Below are 27904 nucleotides of genomic sequence, written 5' to 3'. Positions count from 1 at the left end.
CCACACTTAAAACATTACCATAAAGATTCTACACCTTCCCTTCCACTCATTTGACCCCTGCTTCTATGCTAGAAGGTTTCTATTCTAACTTATCATGCAGGGCATTGCTAGATTGGAGCAAGGCCAACTTCCTTGTTTAGTCCTTTGGCTTCTAGAAGGCATCTGCTGATTCTCTAGATCCAGCTCAGGGCTTCAGCACATTCTTCTTTATTCATCTTTTTTCCTGTCGATTGGATCAGTTCGCCACTTTGCTGACTGTATGTCTGAGCCAGTCATAAAGACTAATATTTTCTCAACGGAGTCATGCAAGTGAATGAGGTGAAAGCAGTTTCAAAACAGAATTCTGGCCCCAGACAGGTCACAATTGAGGCTGTGGCAAAGGTACGAGAGGTTCCAATACCCCATAAGCGATACCTGGTGGCTAATATCTGTTGAAGTTGGATCTCATAGCCTCAGTGCTCAGGTTCCTGCCATCATGCTACCCAGCCATGCAGGAGTCTAATCTTTGCCCATGGTTAAGCCTAGGGGGTGCAGCCTTCACTACTCTTTTGCACCCCACTGGTGATACATCTCCACAACAAGTAAGGAAACACTGTGAGCTGGGCCTGCCCCAACTGGCACACCTCCTGCATGTTGCGCTCTCAAAAGCTCAGGTCAAGGGACCAGCGCTGCCACAGCAGTACACATCCCCCACTCACTCAAAGATGCCAAACGGCGAGTCTGCTGCTTCTCCTCTCAATAGCAACACTTCGCAGGTCTCCGTGTGTCCGTGCATTTGGGAACAGCCAGAAAAGCAGTCAGTATCCAGAACCTCAAAGTCACAGCCACCTTGGTTCCAGGCAAGCCCCTCCTCAGTTTTCACTGCATGATTTGTGTTTTTCTCCATGTTAGATTTTAAAAGCAATTGTTTGCCTTCTCGCCTATTCATGTAAAGGAACCAAAGGTGAACACAGATCTGTGCTTCCCTGACAACAGAGTGAAAATCCTGCATCATTTTCATACTACAATTCTATAAAAGATCTGCAGATGAATGTTTCGGCAATGTGAGGATATTGCTTACTGTTCTTCCTTTCACCATCACCCTGAAGAAAGAAAATATGTAGTTCTTTGTCCATCTGCTCTGACCATGGCTCATTCATGGAAATGTCCATAAATGAATCCTTGTCCTTTTTTTACACAAAGTAACGGCTAATAAAATTTTGCAAACATTTTAGGAGAAAGCGGGCCAATTTGTAGAGTTTCTTCACTGAGATTCAACAGGTCAACAGACCACTTATTCTTTTGAATCTCAGAAGGCACAGAGCTGCCTTGAAGTAGTTGTAGGACACACGAGCCAGGGCAATGAATAGCTATTATTTCATATGCAGAGGCATGTATGGATGCTAATCTACAATTCACACGACATTCACCTGACCAAAAATGTAAGGCCAGTTTCATTATGTTTAAGCCCCTAAGTGCTATTATTGTACTTATTTGCACTCCGCAGCAGTGGACTTACCAGCCTTTCCAAGCTTTTAATGCCTGGTAGCATTCTAAAAGAAAAAAAGTGCAAACGTAATTCCAAACCATGATCAGCTACTTGCCCAACTATTTTTTTTTTTTTAAACAGAAGCTGAGAGGTAACTTTAAAGCAAACAATATAACTCAGCCAAATGCTATTTCTATCGCAAAAAGATGAATCGAGAGGTGATTTCCTTGGTTTATGCTGGCCTTTATTCTAGCATCATTTTATAGTTGAGGAAAGAACCTTTTGTGCAGCCAACACATGTCCCCCAGTTATGAACTTCTTCAGGGCTGCAGATGTATACAAACCTGACTTGCATTACTTATTAACAATATTATTAACATTACATCTATTAACACATATATACACTGTGAGACACGTTATTCAAAAACGTGATATACATTGCAATTCATTATTTTACTCTCAAAATGTTGTATTTTTTCGAGAATGAATACACATACCCTCACCCCCAAACCACCATATATGATGTTTCGGGTTGTCTTATCCAGAGCTATGTATCTAGTATGACTTAATGATTTTCTAAAATCTTTACAGCTCTTTTATGCATGTCACAATGTCATCAGATAAACTTGTAGAATTTATGGTTCAAATTGGTGGCGAACCATTTTGAGGTGGGCAACATTTGGTTTGTGCGATAAACAGGCCTCCTAGCCGCTATTACGTACTTGCCCAACTACTACGAACTGCATTTTCTCAACGTAGTGTTTCTAAGTTCTTTGATTTTCAAGCATATGTTCTGAGTCTGAGGAAGAATTTTGTCCTATCATTATTAGCAGTTGCTCATTACTCAAGGCAAATGCCTGTTCGACAACATCAAAGATGCTTATTGACTGAACCATCCTTCAATCTCTCCTTTGTGTCCTTCAAGCAGAGAATCAATACAGTCTTATGGGAGCAGTTGAAATTATATTAGCAAACCAGGATGGACTGAGATTTTAACTGCTATTTTCCTGTCCCCAAGAATATCAGTGGCATCAAACTGATCCTTAGATTTTGAGAACTGAACATTTCCTTGTAATGGGATCTTTGTACATGATCTTGGAGGCATGCACATGGAAGACTTGACTGCATCCAAGATACCTTCCACTTACCAATCTTAGAAAAGCATTGTCAGTAGTTGAGATTTGCAATTGGAGGTGCACAATCCCAATACATATTTCTTCCTTTCCTTTTCCACATGCTTCTGAAACGGCCGACCTATAGCACCATCATCCTCTCTTTTTAGAGTAATGTCATAGAAGAGTGTATGTGCTATTTTTAAGTGGTCTGTCACAGCCTCTCCTGCAGGACCTATGTCCTTATTTTCTATGATTACTTTAGATCTTGAAGGCAGAGTTACGGCAATAGAGTTGATAAACGGAGCTCATATTTGCGAATGACGCAAAGGGAACTAAATTCCAAATAAATGTAAAAGGGCTCGCCCTCACTATGTCTGGGAACCTGGGTTTTCTATAGAACAGATAAATATCGATTCTCAAGGCTATATTGCTCATAATTAAAGTTTCTACTGTTTGCCAGTACAAGGTATTTGGTATACCTTGTACCTACGTCCTTTTAAGGCAACATTTATCTTACAAAATAGTTTGTCCACACCTACAACAGTTGGAACATATTCTGAGTAGATTACCTAGAAGGCCAAATGGGTATTTGTTTAGGTATTAGCATGATGTCTGCATATATTTCTTGTCCATATACATTATATAGCTAATTATGATGCTGCCGTTGTAACAACATCTCAGTGCACAGGTGTGGGTGAGTGAATATATTTAGGCAGTTTTCATGCAAACATAGTCCAAGCCAAATCTAGTTCAAATGCAGAAGACTGTAGTTGTCCATCAGACTCTTTCCCGTATGCTTTTCATTCAGCCTCACGGGTTTACAATGTTGATGTTTCGACCCTCATGGTGCTCATGCATGGCTCATCGGGACAAATTTGTCCTGTCGGGCTACACCCTACATTTGTAAACAATAAAGCTTCCTTAGGCCTGTCATCCCCTGATAGGAAATAACTGTTGAGCCCAAGTGCCAATAACCTAGAAAAATGCTTTAAAAAAAACATTAGTCGTCTTAGTGACAAATCCTTTCCAGATGGAAAGGTGGGGTGTGTTGAAGACAAAAGTCTGCCCAAGTGGGCCATAATTCACTAGTTCTTGTTTTAAGTGTGCAGGTTTAATTTAAATTAGCTTTTTTTTAAAACCATGTGGAGTAATCAATGCTAGAGTTTGCTTTTCCTTTATGTAATGTTCTGGTTATGAGGTTTACAACGCTTCGCTTGTTACTTTGTGATGCAATCACTTTTTAACTTTAGGTAACCTCAGAACATTCCCAATATGGATTCTATTTGATTCGTTTTTTTTTTTAAACGTATCGCAACATTCTGGTGAAGACTAGCAGTGGTCATTTTTTGAGGCTACTAGGGCCTTTTGTAATGGTTAGAAGCATTAGGAAGGGAACCACATTTTTCCTGTGGTGATCAGTAAGTCCTCCTCTAAGCCTCTTCTACTATGATGACCACTTGACTTTTACCGTGGGCTCAATGTTTATAATTTGTGAGGATTCCTCATTCCTGATGCGGTTCTGACACATTCTATTTGGGTTGGACACGAAGAGATTATGTTCAAAGTATATGAATTAGCTGTGATGGCTGGTTGTGCAAGTCAGTAATGAGAGTTACAATAAAGACAGTAAACGATCCTGGCGATGATTTGAAAAAGTTTTGCACTTAACCATAATTGCGCCATCAAGTAAATTTACTTTTGACAAACGGTGTAAAAGCATTGAAGCGCTCTTCATTATACAATACAATGACATTTTAAGCTGTTAGTTTTGTGGGTGCTTGTTTGAATTTTGGGTTTATTTTTAGTCCCACCCTTTATCATGGAAAGTGCCTAGGCAAGAATAAACTCTAGGCACATTTCATAGGATCACTATAACAAGTATTTATGTAGAGTTGAATTTCATTTTCAGCAATGTTTTGCTAATTCGTTGTCATGTAAATTTGTTCTAATGTGAATGGTTTGTACGCATTTGAAAACAATGACGTTTTCTTTTATCCACAGGGTTCCTTGTGCAAGTATCTAAGTGTACAGACCAACGACTGGTTGAGCTCTTGCCGTTTGGCCCATTCTGTTACCAGGGGCCTGGCATACCTGCACACAGAGTTATTGCGGGGAGGTAAGACGAGGCATGATAAATCTCAAATGTATGCACGTTGAAGAGAAGACTAGTCGCACCCACTTCCCAGCCATATGCACAGTACTTTGTCAAATCACGCAGGAGATATTATGGTGTAATTGGTGGTGGGATTCAGGACCTTGCCTGTACTGGTCCTGGAGGGTCGGGATTTCACGTTTGAGTCACTGGTGGACGGAGCCCAATAAAGGGGAGAGGTTAATATGGGTTTTGAGCATAGGTGGTTTAAAAATCGACAATTTGCTGGAGTGGTCAATAAAAATGATCTGCATACTTAGCAGTTGAAATATTTTAATTTACACCTAACAAAGATGTTGATACAAATGCTTAATGCAGTAAGAACGGAGAGTGACTGGTCTTGCTATTTTTACGAGCTAAAAACCAGCAGATATGACAGTGCTATTAATAAGGAGGAAGGCGTAGAGAACCAGCGCAGTGTCCCAGTTTTTTCTCGAAGGCAGTAAAAGTAGAACTCCCTTGTAATGGAAAAGAGGGAAACACGAGGAGTTTTCATTTGAGGTACTATATATGTATTGGAAGATAGCTTCCAAAGACTTCCTAAGCATCGTATATAGCCCTTACACTCTCCTTTCCTCGGCGTAAGGATATACATGAATAATTCAATACATGGTTCGCCAGTTGTATGTAAGTATTGACCCCCTAGCCTGGAAGCCATACAGATGTATGAATTCTGATAGTTGGAAGCAATGTTCTTAAACAGTAGCCTGCCCTGAAATCTGCCCATTCAGTGCATAACGGTGCCCATTACTGTTTTTAAGCAGATAATTACAAACCAGCTATTTCTCATCGAGACATGAACAGCCGCAACGTTCTAGTGAAGAACGACGGAACGTGCGTCATCAGCGACTTTGGACTCTCAATGAAGTTAACTGGAAACAGGCTGGTACGTCCTGGAGATGAAGACAATGCGGCCATTAGTGAGGTGAGCTTATCTTGCAAGCTACACTAAGCAATCTCGATGCTTCTATCGTTTTCATCCTCATTTGAACAAGCAGTGAGATATGTGCCCAGTTACCTCGGAATGATTAGTACTAGACCAGAGATGGCGCCTCTCACATTCCTCATACTCACCGGAGGGGTCCTGTGGTGCCCAGATAATTTGAGTAAATCTTGTGATCAAGTTAAGTCTACGTGGCATACCATGCATGACAGGATGAAGTGAAGCGGTGCATTCTAAATTTTAACGAGGGGAAGATGGCGCATAAATACCGGGTTGGCAAGTTGGATCACTAAACAGATAGCAAGGATCAAATGTATTGAGTGTTCCACGTTGTGCCCCCTGTTGCCTACCTGTAAACCCGCTAGTCTGTAGGATTGCATTCATTTCTGGCTGCTGAGTTCTAATATTGATAAATGTTGCTCCTCCGTGTGGTCGAAATTGAGGCCTTGTTGAGTATGTACGTGTCAGCATATGTTAATGTGTGCCGCAGATTGGTATTCTGCCAGAGTATTAGTATCCTAGCAGTGGTTCAGCAGTGGTGAATAAAGGTCATTCAAATTGTGAATTTTAAAAAGCATCACACACAAATCTGTGCCTTGACTTTAAAAGTTGTGTGGCTAATGAACGTTACAAGTGTGTATGAGCCACGTTTTTAAAATGAGAGCATAAACTCCTATGTTGGAGTTAAATACACTAGAATTTTCTACAAGATAAATGTTAAAAAACAAGCAGTTTCTTTGCAAAAATATCAAAAAACGTTTTTGCTCAAATAAATGATGCTCACAAAAACAGAAATCTATGTATGTGGTGGCATGACCCATTTCTTTCCAAAACTGACGACTGCTATTCTAATGATACAATTATTGTGCCGAATGCAAAAACAACAGTAGATGGACAGAATGCAGAACAATGTCATACATTCACCCCAGTGCAGAGATCTGGCCTAAATCCATCGTTGTTTTGCTCACCATGCCATTCCAGTTTAAACCCAGCCAGAGGCAAATCAGTCTTGACCCTGTGCCTCATAGGAACAGTCCAGCCCGAACTGCCAAGCCAGGTCCTCCCTGGACTGGAAACAAGCATCCTAGGACCAGTTTCGGGGTTTCACCCCTCTTCAGCCAGGATAGCTTGATTCCAGCGGCATGGAGAGCACGGGACCCACGTCTGGGCATACCCATCCCACTCTGGATGACAAATGCAAAAACAACAGTTGATGGACAGAATGCAGAACAATGTCATACATTCATCCCAGTACAGAGATCTGGGCCTAAATCCATCGTTTTTTTGCTCACCTTCCATTCCAGTGTGAACCCAGCCATGCAAATCAGTCTTGACCCTGTACCTCATGGGAACAGTCGACCGGGTATGCCCAGACGTCGGTCCCTTGCTCACTTTGCCACTGGATTCAAGCTAGCCTGGCTGATGACGGCTGATTAGCCAGAAACCGGTCCCAGGATGCTTGTTTCCGGTCCAGGGAAGACATGGCTTGGCAGTTCGGGCTGGACTGTTCCTATGAGGCACAGGGTCAGATTGATTTGCATATGGCCATGTCTGAACTGGGTTGGCGGAGTGAGCTAAAGAATGATGATGGATTAAACCCAGATCAGTTGACGGGGTGAGTGCTTGCAATGTTCAAAACTCCGCCCATCATCCCATTTGGCTTTGCACAATTATTGTGCCATCTGTGGGCTATCCATAAGAAGAAAAGGATGTGTATCTGTGGTATACTTTATTCTTTGGTAGTCTTTCGTTGTGCAGGTTCTTAATCTACTGCTTGGTATCTCACTTGCATCGTAGAGTATTCTGCTTGCTCCTGTGACTGGAATGGTCTTGGAACCAGGGCTGTCACAAGGATACGGTAGAGGGGACATTACAACTCACAACTGTGCTCTGTCAAGGCCCCAGTCTCCAGCTGCAACAATTAATTTGTAGACTTTAATTCAAGCCTGTTTGTTAATTAGTAAAGACGCAGGTAAACTTGGCCATACCACTAATTGGCACCACACACCCCCTGCTAGAACTGCCATGTCTTCTTTCATCCTTTGTTTATTTTTGTTACTGAGAAGCAGGTTGACGCAAGCCCCGAAAAAACGGTTGACTAGCCTACTTGGAACTTAAAGGCGTGGTGTGGCCATTCATACCCTAGGGTGTCTGGTCTGCTCTTTGTGGCACTAGTGATTTACCGTAATAAGCTAATGCGTTTCCCTCAAAACGGTGAGAGCTTGAAAAATGTTTCTGAGGTCGAGTTTGACATAATTTATTTCAAAGGTAAAGAATCAAACGTAACTTTGTGCCCCTTATCCCAATAGGGTTTGATAGCCACTACTCTGACTTTACTAAATATATTTGCCATTGATTGTGTGGTGCCTTTGACTCCAGCTCAAAGGCAAGATTCTCCCCAGACAGGTCCTTATCAGAAGGATAGCTTTGTCAAACGCAAACTGCCTTCTGGTTAGATTGTAGCTTATTCCACAAGGTTACACTGATCTCATTTAGGCAAGATCTCTTTAGCAGAGATGCAACTTAAAAGTCGATCCTTACACCTTTTTTTTTTTTTTTTTGGATAACCAATATCTGATGTCTAGCTGCTGATTCCTTCCCTTTCCCTAGGCGTCAGACTGGTTCCGGAAGATTTTTCGCGAGCCTTACGCGCTGGTATGTGGCGTTCAGCTCCCCGTGCGTTGTCCGCTCTGGAAGTGACGTCTGTGGCACCAATTTAGGCGCCAACTAGGCGCACTAACGTCTGTTTTTTCACGATTTTCCACGCCAGAAGCACAGAGCCATTAAGAGCACTGGCCACTGGTGTGGAAAACTATTGCCCAGAAAGGGATTAGCCCTGTCCCTAGATATCGGTTCGCAGTGCGGGAAAGGATGGGTGGGTCGGTAAGGAATATGCGGCTAGATCTAGTCTCTACCAGATAAGGTGTTATCGAAGGTAAGTAACTGGTTCATCTGACAGAGACGTCTAGCATTAGATTCCTTACCTTTGAATAGTTACCCAAGCAATACCATTACCGCTGGTAGGTCTGCGGACCAATTTGAAACAAGGAAGTCCTGCAGGACCTAACGGGCAAGGTGCCCATCCCTACTGACCTGACTATCCAGACAGTAATGTATGGGGGAACTTGCGCAGGTTGTGCAGGGAAGCCCACATTGCTGCCCAGCAGATGTCCAGGACCGGAACTCCATGAGATGGCGCAGTGGTCACAGCTTTAGCTCTTGTGAAATGAGCTCACAAACCTTCTAGAGGTTGCTTTTTGGCCAGAGCGTAGCAGATTTCAATGCAGAGCATGACTCTCCCTCCACACTCAACCCCCACCCCCCTAACACACCCCTCAGCAGTTGAGCTTCTAACAAAATGTACTCTGGGAGGGCTTCAAGGCGTCATTATACACAGCAAGTACGTGCCTGATTTGCAGACATTGGTGAAATCCTCTTTTACCAAATTAGGATTTAGAAAGGAAGTACTGTGCCTGACGGCCCTGAATGGACTTAATGTGGTCATCTTCCCATATGTCACCTAAGGTCAAAAAACCTATGTGGTCTCAGCCCTGGAAGCCACAGAGGCCAGATACATGATGCAACCTGCACCTCCCTCCCCATCAGCCAATCATTGATCTCCAGCAGTTGTGTGGCTCAATAGTACATTCAGAGGTCCGCCATTGTATCCCACCATCAGAAACTGCTGTCCGGTATTTGGGCCAGGCAATGCAGGGTGGGTGATTGGCCTATAGGAATGCACAGACTTTTCAGGTACGATCATTAGGTTTTGCTAGCGTTCTCTAATGCAAATGTTCAAGTACCGATTGTCCGGTATGCTACCCATTTTTAATACCTATTATCCAATGCTCTTGCTCCTCCTGTGCCAGTTGGTAGTCTGTTCAGTGTAGTGCATATTCTGTAAAATGGCATTCATATTATTTGTATCCTCCATATCACTATGCAACCCTTTCCTCTTTCTATTCCATTTGTGAGGTTTTCAGTAAGATGTCACTTGGACATAGAGCTTTTGATAGCTGCTGTAATGTCATCATAAATGTAGTTTGTTGGGACTATTGTGACAAAGAATCTTTTTTATGTTTTCATATTTTTATACGTACCGGGAGCCTTTTGTAAGGATAACAAAGTTGTTTTATCCTTGAGCTGTGTCAGCAGAGTCATCACCATACCCCCCCCAGGTTGCTCCTTAAGATGGGGATTAAAGGATTGGTGTCTGCACTAGTCCTAACGTCCCAAATAATAACATACAACAAATTAGGTGCAAAAAGGGCTTAGGACACAATCCCCCAGGTCCTAACTAGAGAGACAGGAAAGATTTCTTGTACACTCTACAACAATATATACAAAATAGCCCTGCACTCTTATGATAGTTAATTAAACATGTAAGTCACTGTTTAGACCATATCCATAATGTAGATGGTTTTTAGTAGATAGTCGTTTTCCCAAACGAAAGAAGTTGATCAAATCTTGCAATGTTAAAAGTTATTCTTTATTCATGTTCTTTAAAAAATTCAAAACAGCCAACGTGTTTCGTCCACAATCGAACTTCTTCAGGGCTTGAAATGTAAAAGATATTAATTCATTCAGTTGTTGTCAATCAATAAAACGCAATGGATTTGAAAAGTATATATTCAGGCATAGGTTTCTGAAACCTAGCCGAACCAGATGACCACATGAGGACGGGCGCAACCTTCGCCGATAACACTTTTTCTGTTTATTGAATTTATTGAACTGATATAAATTACAATGCCTCTATTCCTTATTGGAACATGGAACCATGTACATGTGTTGTACATTTTGGATTCCATGTTCCAGGGGGCTGTTTTGTCAGTTGCAGGTAAGAAGCAGTATCGTTTGATGTGCTGTGCCATGCCGTTTCTCCAATGAACCAGACTTTATAATTCCAGAGCCTTGTATCTTTTACAAGTGGCAACGATCTTTGAGGACTTCGCATGCTACATACTCCTACAGCAAAGGTGCAGCGGCGTATTTCGAACCCTAAATCTTACCCTCTGAATGCTCTTCGCCCATGTTTTGCTTGACCCTGATGGAAATCCGATGTACTCTGGTGAAAACCGCATTGTTTTCGCGATTCTGAGGTGTGTCCAGCGAATTTTATTAATTTTTGCATCTTTCATGTCTTCAACCGCCATCTCCGTCTTTTCCCGCTGTGACGTTGTTTCCGTCCTTAGTAACGGTTGCCCAGACGCCCTGACGTGTACTTCTCCACGTTTCTGGCTAAGTGCCCTGCTGTTCCTGTTGCTCGGAAACCACAACGTCGACGTTTCTAAACTACGCGTCACTGTGATTTTCCTGTTTACGCCGGCCACGTTGTGCGTCATTACGATGGTGGCCATTTTGAAATTCACAGAATTTCCTGACGGCAGAAGAAACTATCGAGTCTGCAATGAGCACTCATTTCTTCGAGCGCTTTTCACTATTTAACAACAGCGTCTGATTTGTTCTGCGGTCGGCTCCAGCTATTAATACGATGGGATGCCTGTCCTTACTACGGTGATAGGCACGCCATATATTACTATTACAATGTGATTATTTTTTTTTGTACACACCTTACTTTCAGCCTGCATTTACCTGTTCTTACTACGATGACATGCACACCATACTTTACTATTGTACACGGATTCCTGGATACCTCATTCTCAGCCTGTTTTAACGGTTACAGGCACACCTTGACTTTTATACACCTTTCATTCGAAGGATAAATATTTTATGTTTCATTTTAAAGTTTTTAGGGTGTTCCTCCACAATATTATTCCTTTCTGACAGCCACATATTCATTTTTGCATTTACTTTGTACACAATATTACTCTGCTTTTGTTTTATGTACTTATATTATAACTATGTAGTTTGAACCCCCAATTAAATTTCTGCAGAGTAAAGGAGAACCACCTATACCGTGGACAAGATGGAAAGAAGAGTTTATCACTTATTTGAAAGCTATTGATGGTGAACGCATGTCTGCCGAGAGAAAGAAATACATTTTCCTTCATAATGTAGGTTCTGAGGGTCAAGTGGTTTACAGAACTCTTCCTCCTGTCAGGTCCAGGGGTGATTTATAATTAAGGCTCCCTGTTTCCCGTTTTTAAGGATTTTTACAGATAAATACAGACAGAAAACAATGTGTTTTCTGTCTGCATTTATTTTTAAAAGTGGATAAATACAGAAATATTGCTCCTTTTAAGTGACTCTCCATGCTGTCTTTGATGTATTAGGCCAGCAGCTGAGCATTTGGACAGCATGGAAATTAAAAAACAGGATGAAATGTATATAAATAACGGCATATGTCAACATACACTTATGGTATAATGCTATTATTTACCAGAGGATGTATTGTTATGTAATTGACAGCTTAAATAGCTAAAACACAACAGACATCAAAGTATGAGTGTGCGTCTATCAGTTAAATAAATATGGAAATGTACAGTTTTTCAACTTCATTTATACGCAAAACACAAAATAAATATGGATAAATACAGATAAAATGGCCAAAAAATAAATATGGATAAATACATACAGAAATGTTAAAAAAATAAATACCATAAAACCGGGAGCCCTAATTATAATGTCTATGATGAAGCCATCTTACGCATTGAGAACAGATTTAAACCAACTACTAGTGTTGCTTTAAATAGGTTTAAGTTTTACACCAGAGCACAAGAAGAGGGAGAATGTTTTGATGATTTTCTTACTGCCCTTCGTGCATTGTCTTTGCATTGTAATTTTGGTTTGATCACTGATGAGATGATCAGGGACCAAATCATTGTTAATGTGAGAAGCAAAAAAGTTCAAGAGCAACTTTGAATTTTGGGCGACCCTAATTTAGAGACTGCCATCAGCACTGCCAAAGCTTTAGAACAATCGGAAAAGTGGATGAAGTCTCTCAACAAAGAGAGTAAGCCTTCCATTTCAAGTGAAGTAAACAGTGTCACGCCTAGTACCTCCAAAGGTCCATATAATGCAAATTTCAGGAATAACACTAATTAAAAAAGTTTTTACTGTTACAGATGTGGTAATACTGGTCACATAGCCTCTTTTCCACATTGTCCCGCCATTGGGAAAGAGTATAGTAAATGTGGATGTATGGGCCATTTTTCTAAAATGTGCAAAAATACTAATACTAAGAAAAGTGCTTCTTCTGCTTCAATTTCCAATTTTTCCAAAAGGAAAATGTCTTGTATTTCTCACGACTTATCTTTGAGTGATGATATCCAGTCGGAGTTAGAGGCTGGAATTGTAGTCTCTATTCGTGACTCATTTGATGATTCTAAAGCTGAGAAGATTGGTCCTCCCAAATGTATTGTTTGTATTCTTGGAAGGAATCTTGAACTTATGGCAGACTCTGGGTCACCTTGGACAATTATCACAAGGCAATACTTCTTGGAATCTTTTGGGAAATTACTTGATCTGAGTTCTTTATGCGAACCCGATATTGTGGCACAGAATTTTGATGGATCTAATTTTGACTTTATAAGTTTCAAAGAAGTTCTCATAGAATTCAAAGAGAGCAGTGCTTTTATTAAGCTTTATGTAGCTTTCAAAGGTGTTAATGTGCTGGGGTGGCGTGACCAGGCCAATCTTGATATTGTGTCAATTTCCAAGGTAGAAAGAACCCGTCTGTTCTTGCGATAACCGCTTCCTATGCTGATGATTTCACCAAATCTTTTCCTGATGTGTTTTCTGAAGAGCTTGGTAAGCTTACAGGTTTCAGCCATAGGATAAAAATAAGAGAAGGATCTATACCCGTCAAGCAAAAGCTTAGGGGGGGTCCCCATCAGTGTAAGGGCTGAGTTAAAATCTATGTTAGATGATATGCTCAGTGGTGGGATAATTGAAGAGATTGAGTCATCCGAATGGGTTTCTCCAATTGTTTTGACGCAGAAGCCTGACAAAAGTCTTAGGTTGTGTGTTGACATGAGAACGTTGAACGCCAACTTGGTTGCTGATTGTCACCCACTTCCTAATATTAACGAGATGGTGTGGATGTTGGATGGGGCCTGTATTTTTTCCACACTTGACCTTCACTCTGCGTACCACCAAATTGAGCTTACTGAAGATTCCCAACATTTCACTTCTTTTATCACTCCTCATGGATTATTTCTGTTTAAAAGGATGCCTTTCAGCCTAGCGTCGGCGGCATTCATTTTTCAAAGAGCTACATTTTTAAGGATGTTGGTAATTTTGTGAAATGCTTCCAGGATGATATTCTAATTTTTTCAAAGAGTGAAGATGATCATTTCCAACGTGTGAAGGAAGTTTGCCTAAGATTGAGAGAGTGGTTTGACACTTTAAGCTGGTAAATGCGAATGTTTCCGCAAATCGGTGGAGTATCTTTCGGGTGAAGGTGTGGTGCCAAAAAGTCTTTGGTTGATGCCTTTATGAATGCACCTTCACCTGACAATAGAGAGAAACTCCTCTCTTTTGCTGGTCTGTGTGAATACTATAGCAAATTCATACATAATTTTGCCACCAAGATGGAGCCCTCAGAGAATTGGCCAGGAAATCCACTGAGTTTGTTTGGTCTGACAGACAGGAAACCGCTTTTAAACAAATCAAGAATGAGATTATGAATGCTCCCACTCAAGTCCTTTTGCTTGAATAAGAAATGCATCATTACGGTTGATGCCAGTCTTTATGGGCTAGGAGGAGTACTTAGTGTTCTGGGAAGGATAAATGGTGTTCGCATCTAGAACTCTCTCGGCTACTGAGAGAAGGTATGCTGTTCTTGAAAGAGAGTTATTAGCATGTATTTGGGCCATAGAGCATTTCCGCAATTATGTGTGGGGAAACCGGTTTCTTCTGAGAACGGATCATAAACCCCTCGTTGAAATTTTATTCCGGGGGATGGGGTGGGATGGAACTCTACTGCTCGCATTGCTCTACTCCAGATTACAGGAGTATGATTTTGAGGTTGTGTATGTCCCTGGCAGGTGTAATGTCACTGCCTACTTCCTCTCCAGATTGCCTTGTTCGGATGACTGTACATTATATGATGAACAAGAGGAAGACATTGTTGCTACGGTTAAGGATTTTGTCTCAGAAGAATTTTCTAGTCTGTCTGAATAGGAATGGATGACTGAAATGAATAACGACGTTGTATCTCAACTTGTTCTTGACTGTTTAAAACAAGCATTTACAATGCAACGGTCTCGGCATTGTTAAAGTTAGAGCTATTGGCATTGCTCATGACGTTATTTTTGTTTGTTTTTGTTTTTAACAATGCAGTTTATTTAAATGTTTTGAAAGCAAAACCATAAACAAAAATAATGTCATAAGCAATGCCAATAGCTCTAACTTTACCAATGCCGAGACCATTGCATTGTAAATGCTTGTTAGTCAGATATGCGTTTATACCTCGGTGGAATAGCCACGGGTCATGCCCTAAGCTACAGCGGACTTTGCATTTCCGTGGTAGGATACAGGAAGGGAAGACCAGCCCCGCAAAGCACGTACCCTAAACGGAGATGCAAGCAGAGCTGGGTCGGGGTAGACATTTTTGCAGAGTTTCCCGTGGTGACTCGTCAATTCTTGCGGCTGTGTTACCCCTTTCCAGTGGAGAGCTTACTAAGCAGGAGGGGGTCGGAGATCTACTTAAAAGCCGTTTCAGTAGATTTTACTTCATTTGTTGACTCACCGCTCCCACCACCGGCCCCTGCTGACTTCCGGTCGCCTGTCTCACTGGTGCTCCCCAGGTGGTGAAGGCAGAGGATGACCAACACGCGGGACAAAAACTGCCACTTTCGAGGAGAACATTACAGACGTTTGCGGGTTTTGAGCCTCCTCTGCGCCCCTCGGGGGAGAAGATTCCAGACTTTCTGTTGAGAAACACTTTCCGTAAGTGGGAGAAGTGGCACACCGGTCAGCACGGCTGCCGACCCACTGAGGTGTTTCCATGGACCCTGAAGAGTGACGCAACGTGAAACGGAAACCGAGTATAAGAACAGAAGTCGGACGCGCCAAATACAATTTATATATACGTAAATTGCATCATAATACCAACGAACGGTTTGCATATTTCGCCTATAATCGTATATCATGCCGCATAATTGTGTTAACCTGCCTAATAATGTGGTCATCTAGTGCCATATGATTTCAGTGGCCGCGTTTGAAATGGAGGCACTGACTGGCACGTGAAGTCTGGGGCCTGGGAGTGAGTGCCTGTACATTCACCCATCTTAGGACACACTTCTCGGTTCGTTTCCATACAGGTACCAGAGGCGAGAGCTTGTGGAAGCCAGAAGGGGTTGGGGTGGGGGGAGCAGAGTGTACCCCCACAACACAGGCCCTGCAGTGGAGGGAGGGGCCCGGTTCCTGTCCACCGCAAACCTGTTCCACCAGCACGCCCCCCCCCTCCCCAAGACAGCACCCCCTGGGAACGGCGGCACCTGGGTGCAAATGAGCGCAGCTTTGTATGCACGGCCATAAACCGCACTCACAAAGGAAGGGACGGGCCGGGGTTTGCTCAAGGGTATGTGAAGGGTAAGTGAGAGCCCTTGTTCCCAGAGCTCTGCTCACATTTTAAGGGTCCATAAACCTTTCTAAGTAAACTTTGCCTGCTTGCGACCCAATCCTCCGACCCCCCCTTCCTCCCCCCCTCAAACCCCCGCTCGCTGCCCAGACGGAATTGTTAGAAAGTCCGGCTTCCCGCGCTGCGCCTCTCCGGGATGTTAAGCAATCTAGCGCCTCGTAGGCACGCACGGCCACCTTCCCAGTCCGGCATGGCGCTTCTCCAGGGCCACAGCTGAGTGCCGAGCGTTCAAAGCAGCATTTCTCTGGAATGATGTCGTGATAACCTTCAGACGCTCAACGTGGTGCTTCTCTGCATAATGTCGCGATGTCATCCTTAAACGTCTCATTCAGCTGTGGCACATTTACAAATACAAAGTAAAGAGGAACAAGCCGAGGGCACCGGAAGACACCACCGCCTTTCTCCGAGGCAGAGCAGAAATGCCTCGGAGAAAGGCAGCGGCGTTTTCGGATTCGGGGGCGTGTTTGTCTTTTCTCTCCTCCAGCCATTGGCTGGGGGAGAGAATGAGACTTCTTGCAAAAAACACGCCCCCCGATCCGAAAAGGACGGGGCCTAATCGGAATGACTGACCTCTTCTCCAATGGCTGGCCAGCATTCAAGAGGCCAGCCAATGGAGAACAGGGGAGAAGAGGGGCGGGTTCAAGCCCCTCTTCTCCAAGTCATTAAATCTCTCGACTTCCGGTTCTGCCTTCGGCAGACCGGATGGTCCCGAGACCTAAAAAGGGTGGCCTAAGGAAAATTCCGCCTCTCCTGATACTGCCCCTTTCTGCCAAGTTTCTGACCAGATCGAAGAGGATGGGGTCTACTTTTCAAAGGAGGAAAGATTATTCCTCCAGTTTCCATGCAAAGTAAGATTCTGTCACTTGCTCACCAAGGACATTTTGGTATGTCTTCTATGAAACTCCTTATTAGGGCTAATTTGTGGTGGCCTGGACTTGACAAAATGGTTGATAGAACAGTTAGGGAGTGTCCTGAGTGCATAAATAGTGACAAGATGCTAAGGGTTTCCTCTGCTCCTCTCAAACCTGTTCCGTGGCCTTGATTTCCTTGGCAAAAAGTGGCCTTCGACATTTCGGGCCCATTTAACCATCTTCCTTTTAATGCATGTTTTGCTCTGGTCATGATTGATTACCATGCTAAATGGCCAGAGGTTAAGTTTGTGGCAAGTGCCACTACTCAAGTCATTATTACTTTCTTCAAAGAAGTTTTTGCACGCGAGGGGTCCCAGGAGGTCCTTGTGACGGACAACGGGGTACAACTTATATCACAAGAGATGGAGAGTTTCCTATGCATGTGTGGAATTAAACATTTAACCACATCACTTTATGAGCCAAGGGAGAATGGCCAAGTGGAGCGGTTCAACCGGGTTCTAAAGGATGGCATTGATGCTGCTTGTAAGTCCAGTGAGTCCTGGAGGGATGTGGTAAGGAAAAGGTTATGGATGTACTGCATCACCCCTCACTCGGTTACTGGAGTAAGCCCTTTCATACTTTTGAAGGGCAGAGAACCCATTTCTGATATTTGTCAGTGGGGGATCAAGAAAGTTAATAAGGCTGTTGATGGTGTTGATTTGGATCTTGTTGCTAAGCGTTTGGAAGCGAAGCAGGGCAAGAGGAAAGCTTTGTTTGACTCCAACATGAATGTAAAGGTTCCTGACTTTACCGTTGGGGAATGGGTTAGGATTAAAAAACCTGGATTTTTGGCCAAAGGTATTTCCAAGTTCGGTCTTACTATTAAAATTGTTAAGGTTTGCAAAAACTCTGTGATTTCTCCGGATGGAAGAGTGTGGAACATAAGAAGGGTTGCCAGGTGTAAATCTCACGAGCCCGAGCCCACCATTGACAGAGAAGATGTTTTTCCATGGTGTTCTCATTATGCTCAATCTGTGGCATCCAGAGTTAAGAGTAATAATAGACCAAATGTGTTACCTGCTAGATATTTGTCTTGATTTTGCCTTCGTATTTTCTCCTTTTTGTTTTCCGTAGCTTTTTCAGTTTTCTTCTTTTAGCGGTGAGATGTTACATTTTCCATTTCTTTTCTCCTTTTTCCTCTGTCCTACATTTTCCTTTTCTGCTCTAGTCCTTATTGGAACATGGAACCATGTACCTGCGTTGTACGTTTTGGATTCCATGTTCCAGGGGGCTGTTTTGTCAGTTACTGCTTCTTACCTGCATCGTTGGATGTGCTGTGCAGTTTCTCCAATAAACCAGACTTTTATCTATAATTCCGGAGCCTTGTATCTTTTACAAGGTACCATATTAGGGAGGCTGCTAAAGCCACTATAATAGTAATGCCAAAAGAAGGAAAAGACCCCCTTGAAATCAAGAACCTCTGTCCCATGTCCTTAATAAATATTGACTGTAACTCATTTGCTAAGATGCTCGCCACCAGATCATAAAACATTCTCCCTCAGTTAATTCACCCAGCAATATTCTGGATTTTACTAAAGTCAAACTTTTCTTCTGTGCTGCCTGAGATACTGTGACCCTGTACCTGCCCCACAAATCCTAAAATGATGGGTGATACGTTTTTCGCTTTTGGTACTGGAGCTTGCTTTGAAAGATTCTCCTTCTGTTAAGAGAAAGTAAGATCATAGGAAGACTAGAAGAAAACTGAAGAAAATAACAAGTTCATGTTGTTGGTGCAGGAGAATTCAGAATTAGATTCTTATAACACACCTACTGTTCCATTAGTACCAGAGATTGTCTTTTACCCTGCAGCACATCTTTTATTAAAATCTGAAAATATTTCTTATTCTGATGGATGCTGCTAACTTCAGATTCTTCATCTTGGAATACTCCTCCGGCACTAGATAGGATTCAGAAACTTTTATTCACCATTGCTCCAGTGCACTGCTAGTACTCTGCATCTCCATTTTGGCTCAGCACTACCCCAGAATTAATGGAGCAGAGCCACATATACACACCACACCTTTAAGCTGTTGTCAGTTCCTTCCTCTCCATGACATCTGACACAGATTGAAGCTCTGCTTCCTAACATGTCATTTTTCCCAACAACTCTTAAAACGAATTCCAGTGTGCTAGGGAATTATGTCCCCACCCAAAATGACAGATGTTGGTCACGGACCCGCACAGATGTCTCTTTGTCTGGGCTTGGGCCATGACACTACATCATGTGTTAAACATGCCTTCATACACCCACGGGTGATTTCGGACCTAGAGAAGAAGCAGCATGTTGTTGAACACAAGAAGGAGTCACAGCCTTCATGTAATGTCTGCTCCAAGGCGCGGCCCCAACTCTGTCATTCCCGTGAGCCATCTGCTTCACGCTCAAAGTCCTCTGGAAAGTAGACATTGAAGCCCAAGTGCAAACATAAAAAGGGAAGCAGTACTTGACCCCATCCTGCCACTCTGAACCTAAATAGCTGACATGAGGACGTTACAATATCAGATGTATACCTTTGAGGTCTCCAGTTGTGAGCAGATTCCTCAACTGATCCCAGTGCACATCGAGTTTCCTGGGATATTGGCTACATCCCAGGAGATAAAAGGCTTCAAGGAGGCCAGACTGCATATTTCTGATAACCTTCCTGCTTCATTTAGTGCATCTTTGGACCCCAAGACACCATAGGGGCCCCACCAGCAGGTCTATAATCAGTGCCATCTGACACCTTGGAACCTCTTTTGGGCTCCATAGCAACCTTAATGCAGGCTTCCACTCTGACTATGAGACCGTGCCTGTCCCTTCCACATTCACGCTGCAACTTTTGTGGGAAGAGGATCCAGTACTGATACCGACATCATACTCCTAACCAACTTTGGCCTGATTTTAATCAGTGTCACACAAAAGCACAACCAGTCATCATGCACCCTGATCCTGACCTGTTGAGTATGCCTCATCGTACACACTAGCAGAAATGTCATTCTTTGCGGCTCGGGCACTATGCCAGAACAAAGGGCACCCCAGGATGTGGAAAATGATGGGGGTGAATGGGATGGCTTTCGCCTCCCACTTCCACTCTACCTAACCCTACTACACAGATGATGCCTTCTTTATCAGAATACCAGTAGGCTTGACACCGCTCCTGAGGTAGGGCTTAAGTGGCCATTTGTGCCACCAGTGAAAGAAAGCACCTCATACGCAGAGGATTGAAGCTTTTGACAATATATGTTTTCCTTTGCAAGTCTCACATTGCGGTTAGTAAATGCTATTTGTTTACTGGTTCGCTATACAGATGCTCTGTGGCACATGGCTAGCAAGATCTTGTCACTAGCCCTAGAAGACCTTGGGGCCTCTTTGCCCCAGGCAATTCATGATGGACAGGATGCAGTTGTATGTTATCTTCTGAGGTCTGGATACTATAGGCTGTCTGGGTAGGGGAGGCTGTACTAGTGTTGCACTTCATTAAGACACGTGGATGCATGCCACAGGATTTTTCGACGATCTGTAGGCCTTCATCGTGGCTATGTCCTTTGATAGTCGCACCTTTTCAGTGAGAAGGCAGACTCTGCATTGGAGCAGTATATGGAAAGTAGAGCTTCAGTGTGTTCATTGTTGACCCCTACCAAGAACTTTCCACATATATACAAATCTTTGGAAAACCATAACCTGTGTAGCAAATTATCAGAACTAAAATGCTAAAAGGAAATGCAAGTTAGAATTAGGTCTCTTCAATGTAGAGCCATATATGTACACACATATATCTATATATATATATATATATATATATACACACATGTATGTATATGTGTTCATAGCATGTGTGGTTGTAAATACACATGCTTCGCATTCTCCTGTTATCTAGCGTTAGGCCCAGACATTTGCAACGTGATTGTTTTCCAAAACGTTTGTTTGCAAGAACTTCCGTGGCTCCACTCTTTGTTCACAATGTACCACCACACGGGCTCCACCTCAGATTTCTTTCTTCCACCATTGTGCTTGGATATTTGACAACACTGCTCAGAAGCAGACACCTTTATAGCGATGGGTTTCCTTTTTTCTGGGATCCAGCAGCTCCCTCTTCCAGCCCTACATCGGCAACAGCTTATGCGTCAAAGCAGCCTTCTGATTGCACCAGCTGAACTTCAGAACTGACAGTCAACACCTCGGACACTTCACCACATCACGTCATTGGTCCACCATCTTCTCCAGAGTCTGCCAAGGTACACATGATAATGCATCAATGTTATGGAACACGATTCATTCCACTTCTGCCTTATGTTTAATGCAAAATACCCTTGATTCAACTACCATGAGGTTTGCAACCTCTGCCTCTCCCCAGAGCACATTGTGGCATCGTATGAAGCCTCCTTCACCTTCTGTTGCAAAACGACTCTCCGATATCGGAGGAAGAGAAGGTGGGCACACCACAAGAGGCAGCCACAAGTGTTGTCATGGATGCCCTATATTTTCAGAGTTGAAGATCTGCCAAGTGCACAGGAGGTAAAAGCCAGTCCTTCTGGCATTCCGGTAGGCTCAACCCAAGAAGACCCAGAGACCGAGTTCGCTGAGAACTACGATATTGATAAAGAAACTGAATTCCTCGAGGCAGCATTTCAGCACATGCCAGCCTTATGGCCAAAGACAAAGTTCATGTTCATGGCATGCACACCCACTGCTTCCCAAAGTCATTATCCAGCCTGTAAATGTCCAACCGCTGAGGAAGAACACCGCTCCCATTGGATTCAGCCAACCAGACATCAAATGTTTGGGTCTAGCAGCTCCAGTCAGTATCCCCCAGACTTGAGAGGTTGTGTGAATGCCACATCCAAAGACACAAAAGCCTACCATGCTGCATCGCCCCCTCAGCACCTAGGCACCAGAAAGCTGCTCCCAGTGTCCCCATCAAATGCAAGCACCAAGCTGCAGAAAATATCTCACTCTGAGCCAATGTCGAAGTTCTTTCTACAACTAACACCAAAGTCTGCTCCGATGCCACCCTAGATACCAAGGTCAGATATCTTAGAGAAATATGTTGGAAGAGCTAACAGATGGCCTGGATGAAAGACAAAATATGGTTTTCATTCACCCAGACACAGGTAAGATTCTTGCCAAACCACCAACACCAGTACTCACTTGCATACCAAAGAAGCAACAACTTGCCTTTGAGGAGGAACTAGAGTTTCTGCCTCCTGCGCCCTTAAGCCCCAAGAGGGATTGAGACTCGGCCATCAGTCCTATGCCATTCCCACCACTACCATCCATAGCTCCTCCATCACCACTGCTCCCAGTATACCTTTCTCCACCTGAGCTACCATATACCAACTCAGATCCAGGCAATCCATATAACCCCCCAAGACCTCGATCATAAACCATTTAGACCACAAGGGGGAGATAACGAATTGCAGACGGATTAAGCCGTAGACCCACAGGATGACCCACACCTAGAGTCCTATACTGTGAAGCCATCCCTATCAGATGACAGTTCTGCATATGGTGCAGTAATTCAGAGGACCACACAGCATCACCATGTCAAATATTATATGGTGGAGGATGAAGAAGAGTTTAAAGCTGAAACCTTGTCCAAAACTGAACGCCTTGTACATTATCTGCCAGTGCCTAAGTCAGCGAGTAATAACTTCAACAAGCCAGTAAAGGCCAAAGTGGTCACCCCATGAGTTGATAAAATATATAAGCCTTCACCAGATGATCCACTTAAATTAGGGGTCAGGTAGTTCCATATTCCCTGCTGGTACATACTGGCCATAAAAGGGGCTCAGCACAGGCCACAGGAGAGGATCCCCTGCCTCACACAGAGTCTATGAGGATAGCCACTGTCAGCAATTGGGTAGCTTTTGGGCCAGCCAGACATTGACACATTGGTACAATCACAACCACTAGGAGGAGACGGAGGAGTTGGAACCACATCTGGCAGAGCCCAGTGAAAAAAGGAATGGGAGCTGATCACTGAGGGAAAAACTATTAGCTATTAACAGTGCTAGTATTAGGTGTGCCTCAATGCTGCAGGCACAGCAGGTAGTGATCTTACCAATTACATTATCCTCCACAGGCATTCTTGGCTTAGGGTGTCAGGGTTTAGGCCAGAGGTGCAACAGCATCTCTCAATCGTATCTTTTGATGGTAAGTATCTGTTCTGCCCTCACATGTTTGAAAAAATTATAAAAGAGACATGGACATAGCTAAGTCTATGGGTGTCCAACAATCAACAAGTCTTCCAGGGTGTTTTACAAAGTGCCTAGTGGTGGTAGCAGAGCACCTGCACAGAAACACCATACATGTCTTTTCATACTAAAACAACTGGTTGATCAAGCAAAGCGGAAAACACCAATGCTTGACACTCTCAAAAAGCAGTGTCTCTATTTCACAGCCTAAGTTTCTCCATCAATGTGAACAAAAATACATCTCCAGCTAGTTCAGCTCTTCACCTCAAACCAAAATGCAGTGACTGACCAGGCATACCCCAACGACCAGACGGCGATGGAATTTCAGCAGCTTCTGCCTTTTTCGTACACACCATCTCATTACAATTCAAACTTTCATGACACAGTTTGGGATAATAGCTTCGCATAACAATTGTACTATATGTCAAATTGCACATGTGCCCTCTACAGGAATGCCTCGTAAGACAGTTGGGTACAAGCGGAAGGCATTTGCAGGATTGATTGCAGGCAACAACCAGGGCCGGTACTCTCCTTTGGTGGAACAGCAACAATCTAAGACCCGCCTTCCACTAGTGACCATCATCACCGATGAGTCTTTTGTGGGGTGGTAAGCTCACCTCAGTGAGATGACTGCCCAAAGCACCTGGACCCTTCAGCACTAGACGCCACATAAAATAACTAGAGCTTCAAGCCTTCAGACTAGCCTTGAACGTGTTCCTGCCACCTCTACATGGAAAACATTACTATTAAAAACAGACAGCATGACAACCTTGTTCTACATCCAGAAGTAGGTGGCATCCATTCCCTCCAGCTCTCTACCCTAGTTCTACAGATTTGACCTAACTGCAACAACATTCAACTGTTGGCGGAGGATTTGCCAGGAGTGGAGAGCCACTTTACAGACCTTCTCAGCAGGATGCACCTAAAAGTCCACGAGTGGGAACTCCACTCACAAATCCTTCACAGGTACTTTCAATGATTCCCCTCTTCCGAAAACGCCAAAATACCAAAGCTTTGCCTCCAGGTGCCTGCACCCTCAGTCCATAGGCAATGCACTTTGAATGAACTGGTCATGAATATTTGCATATGCTTTTCTGATTCTCCTCATACCTCATGCTGTGATGAAGATGAGGCAAGTGTCCATGACCCTCATGTTAGTGGCACCAACCTGGGCGAGACAACCTTAGTATTCGATGCTCTCAGGATGTTAATCAACCCTCACAAGATGCTCCTGCATACCTAAGGTCTTATCATTCACTATCGGGGTCATCTTAGACACCCATATCCCATAGAGCTTAGCTTCGCAGTTTAGCACCTGCTTTTCTAGAATTTGGTTGCCTCAAACTCCCAGAGGAATGCATTGTTATTCGGCAGGAAGGATGAAAGCATAATACCCATGTTTATGTTGCAAAGTGGAAAAGGTACATGCATTACTGCATCTCCAAGCAGTTAGGTTCCTTTAAAGTTGATGTGAAGGAAAATGTTTCATACCTACTACATGTGTATGACGCAAGGCTTGGCTAAACTTCTATATGCTTACCCTTAGTGGCAGTTGCAACGTACCTTCGAATCGGACAACGCACTTTCCTGTTTAAAATTAAGACCTTCATTGTCGCTCTAAAGAGAACAATACTTCAAAAGACACCACATCCTGTGCCCTCTAGAGCGCACTCTACATGCAAAAAAAGTGCAACAATAGCCTTTTTTGAGTAACACTCCTGTAATGGATATCTTCACTGCTGCTGCTTAGCGTCACATACTTTCACCAAGCATTATTAGTCGACGGACGTTCTTGCACATCAACAAGCTTTGGTTGGCCAATCTGTTTCTTAAGTAACACCTTTTTAGACATTTGTGTCATCTGCTTGCTAGCCACCACTTTGGAGAGGAATTGCCTTATACTCTATGCAGCGCATGTGTATCTATAGCCACAAATGCTACTAACTGAAAATGTTACCCTGTAACCATCTGCTTGTAGCATGTAGTGCTGTAGATTCACATGCTCCCAACCAGCTCTCCGAAAGCAAGTGTTGATCACAGATTTTTTTCCATGTCCTTCAACTCCCTTCACTATGCACACCACACTCTGTCTTCAACACTGCACTTACACTACTCGTCCACTGAGCGAAAAACGATCAGAGGTGGGTCTAGTGTGCTGGTGCATTGTTGACAAAGTAGAGTCACAACAGGTCTTTTGATTAAAACATCTTCAAAGAAAAGCAAGTTGCAAACATACAGGCCCAACTCAAGATGGCAAGAGTATACAGAGCATGTGAATCTACAGCACTACACACTACAAACCGATGGTTACAGGGTAAACGTTATATGTATCTGTCTACTTAGAAACCATCCATCATCTTGATGTTTCTAGAGCTGTGATGATCTACCTAGAAGGGCAAAAAACCTTCAGGGTTTCAATGCAACTCTTTATGATCTATGGTGATCTTTCACCAGGCAATAAAGTGTCTAAAGCTACCTTTGCTTTGTGGATCGTCTCTTGAATTTCAAAATCTTGAAACATTCCATACAGCAGCCACCTCAAAAACCCTTTACTCATTCAACTAGAGCAAAAGCAACATCACTGGCTTTCAGAAGACATGCTCCCATTGCATAGTTTTGTAAGGAAGTAACATGGGTCACTCTGCATACTGTTTGTAAATATAAACTCTGGGTACATATCCTAGTAAAGGTGCAGCTTTCAGATATCTGGTTTAAAACCTGTTCGTAATATACTGAGTACCCCCTGAAAGTATTATGAGCCATGAGATCAGATTCACAAACAGTTGTGAATGAGGGAGAATAGGACAAGGGAAAACTTAAAATTACTTTAATGATAATTCTAGTGACCTTACTCCTTGTTCGCTCTTTCTCAGCATCAACCCAGCCACCAACTAAGTTTTTACATGCTGTGCTATATATATCATTGTATGACAGGAGCCCACAGGAGCTGTGTGTGGTGGTTGGCGATGGACTTATTAGAAGAGGTTCATACAGAAGGAGGGATGCTTGAGCTTTACAATCTTTCTAGCGACCTCAGTTTTTTAGGAAGACTTATCCAGTCAAACTTGCTAGGATAGGCTATTGCCCTCCACCTGTGAAGGAGAAAGAGTAGGAACTAAGACTACTGTAATCACAGTAAGGAAAATGTTTCCTACTTTTATTTCACAGTAGAAAGAATAATACAGTGAGTTAAAATGTTTTTAATTGACGTGTAATAATGTTTTTCAGTATCTATATATACTTTAACTCTAACCATTGTTATGTGCAGGTTGGCACAATTCGCTACATGGCCCCAGAAGTGCTGGAAGGAGCAGTAAACCTGCGAGATTGCGAATCTGCTCTAAAACAGGTTGATATGTATGCTCTTGGCCTTATCTACTGGGAGATTTTCATGAGGTGCACAGATCTTTTCCCAGGTAGGAGCACCGTAAAAGGTGTACTTTGATAATTCACTGGATACCCTTTGGAGTATCTAGGTTTTTTAAAATGTTTGTAACAGAACTAATAATATTTTGGTTTGTTATGCATGTTACTCGTCCTTCAGGTGTTGAAAGGCTGAAGATAATGGACAATGTTATGACTGTAAAAAAAAGACTTTCTACTGCACATTTTTTGTTTGTTCTGAGTTACTGTTTCATTGTTTAGATCTTATTGCAGCCAAATCGTGTAATGACGTTTACAAATTAGGTGCTGTAAACTTGTCAGCCCTTAGAGACTAAGCACACAGCCTTACATCATTTTAGACGCATTTGCCATTGTATGCTGCTTCAGTATTCATCACCCTCGGGAAACTTGTACAGCCCATGGAATTTAAATTCAGGCCCAAAACAGTGGGGGGAAAGGCAGAACCACCTAAATAAATAAATAAAAAAGCATGTATTATCCCTGCATATTGCCCTCCTAGATGACACCCAACATTTGAGCAAACCCTTCCTATCCTAATAAAGTGGAAAACAACAGGCAATCCGAACATAGCAGCCGTTCACACTTAAAAATGAACATAGCTTTCACTTGTTAACTGGCTCCAGTCCTTTGTCCTTTTGCAGTTTCAGATAAAGACCAGGTGGATCAGGTTATGTAAACCTGTATTTCTATCTCTTATTTTTGAGTAACTGAAATTCTGATAGATAATTCTTACCGCAAATTCCTCAACCTGTACAGTGAGTGCCAGAAACAGTCGTCTGTGATGGACCCACTGAATGTGCCTCTGGTGTTTGGGCTTGGGTTATGATTCTAAGTTGTATGAAGAATGCGACCTTCTGCACACAAATGTAATCCAGGACGTCAGGTGAAGCTGTATGTCGCCGAACAGTGAAAAAAAATCACGATCTCTCAGACTTGTTCCCGCTCTTGATACTGCTTCTGTGACAAGCCCACTTTGGAGTTGAGGTTGCAGATTTTCTTACGCAACATCTGACTGAGAGTTTGGTGGTCCAAGGTTTCACCAGCAAAGACAATCTGAATACATTCCACACAAGTCCTCCAAACAGGGAGTCCCAAAAGAGTGAGGCCTTCATGAAGTGGGTGTTCTCTTCCACCAGCTTGGTATTAAGGCCAGTCAGTGTAGTTTGCCTCTTCGGCCATTATACGCATGTCTT

At 43.1% G+C, this 27904-nt stretch overlaps 1 protein-coding gene across 3 annotated transcripts in view; it reads left to right on the top strand.

The window, feature by feature from the left end:
* BMPR2 (bone morphogenetic protein receptor type 2) overlaps positions 1-27904 on the top strand; it is a 626887-nt gene that overhangs the window by 501275 nt on the left and 97708 nt on the right. For 2 of the 3 annotated variants that reach the window (XM_085648967.1, XM_085648965.1), the window contains 3 exons: positions 4585-4699; positions 5497-5660; positions 26575-26722. In XM_085648967.1, the coding sequence (XP_085505093.1) occupies positions 4585-4699; positions 5497-5660; positions 26575-26722 (427 nt within the window). The remainder of the gene's footprint in view (positions 1-4584; positions 4700-5496; positions 5661-26574; positions 26723-27904) is intronic. The other variant, XM_085648966.1, reaches the window with a different exon arrangement.

This window comes from Triturus cristatus, chromosome 3_2 (genome assembly GCF_964204655.1).
Source record: "Triturus cristatus chromosome 3_2, aTriCri1.1, whole genome shotgun sequence".
Lineage (NCBI taxonomy): Eukaryota > Metazoa > Chordata > Amphibia > Caudata > Salamandridae > Triturus > Triturus cristatus.
Note: the sequence above shows the minus strand (reverse complement) of the source record. Positions and strands in the feature narration are given on the sequence as shown.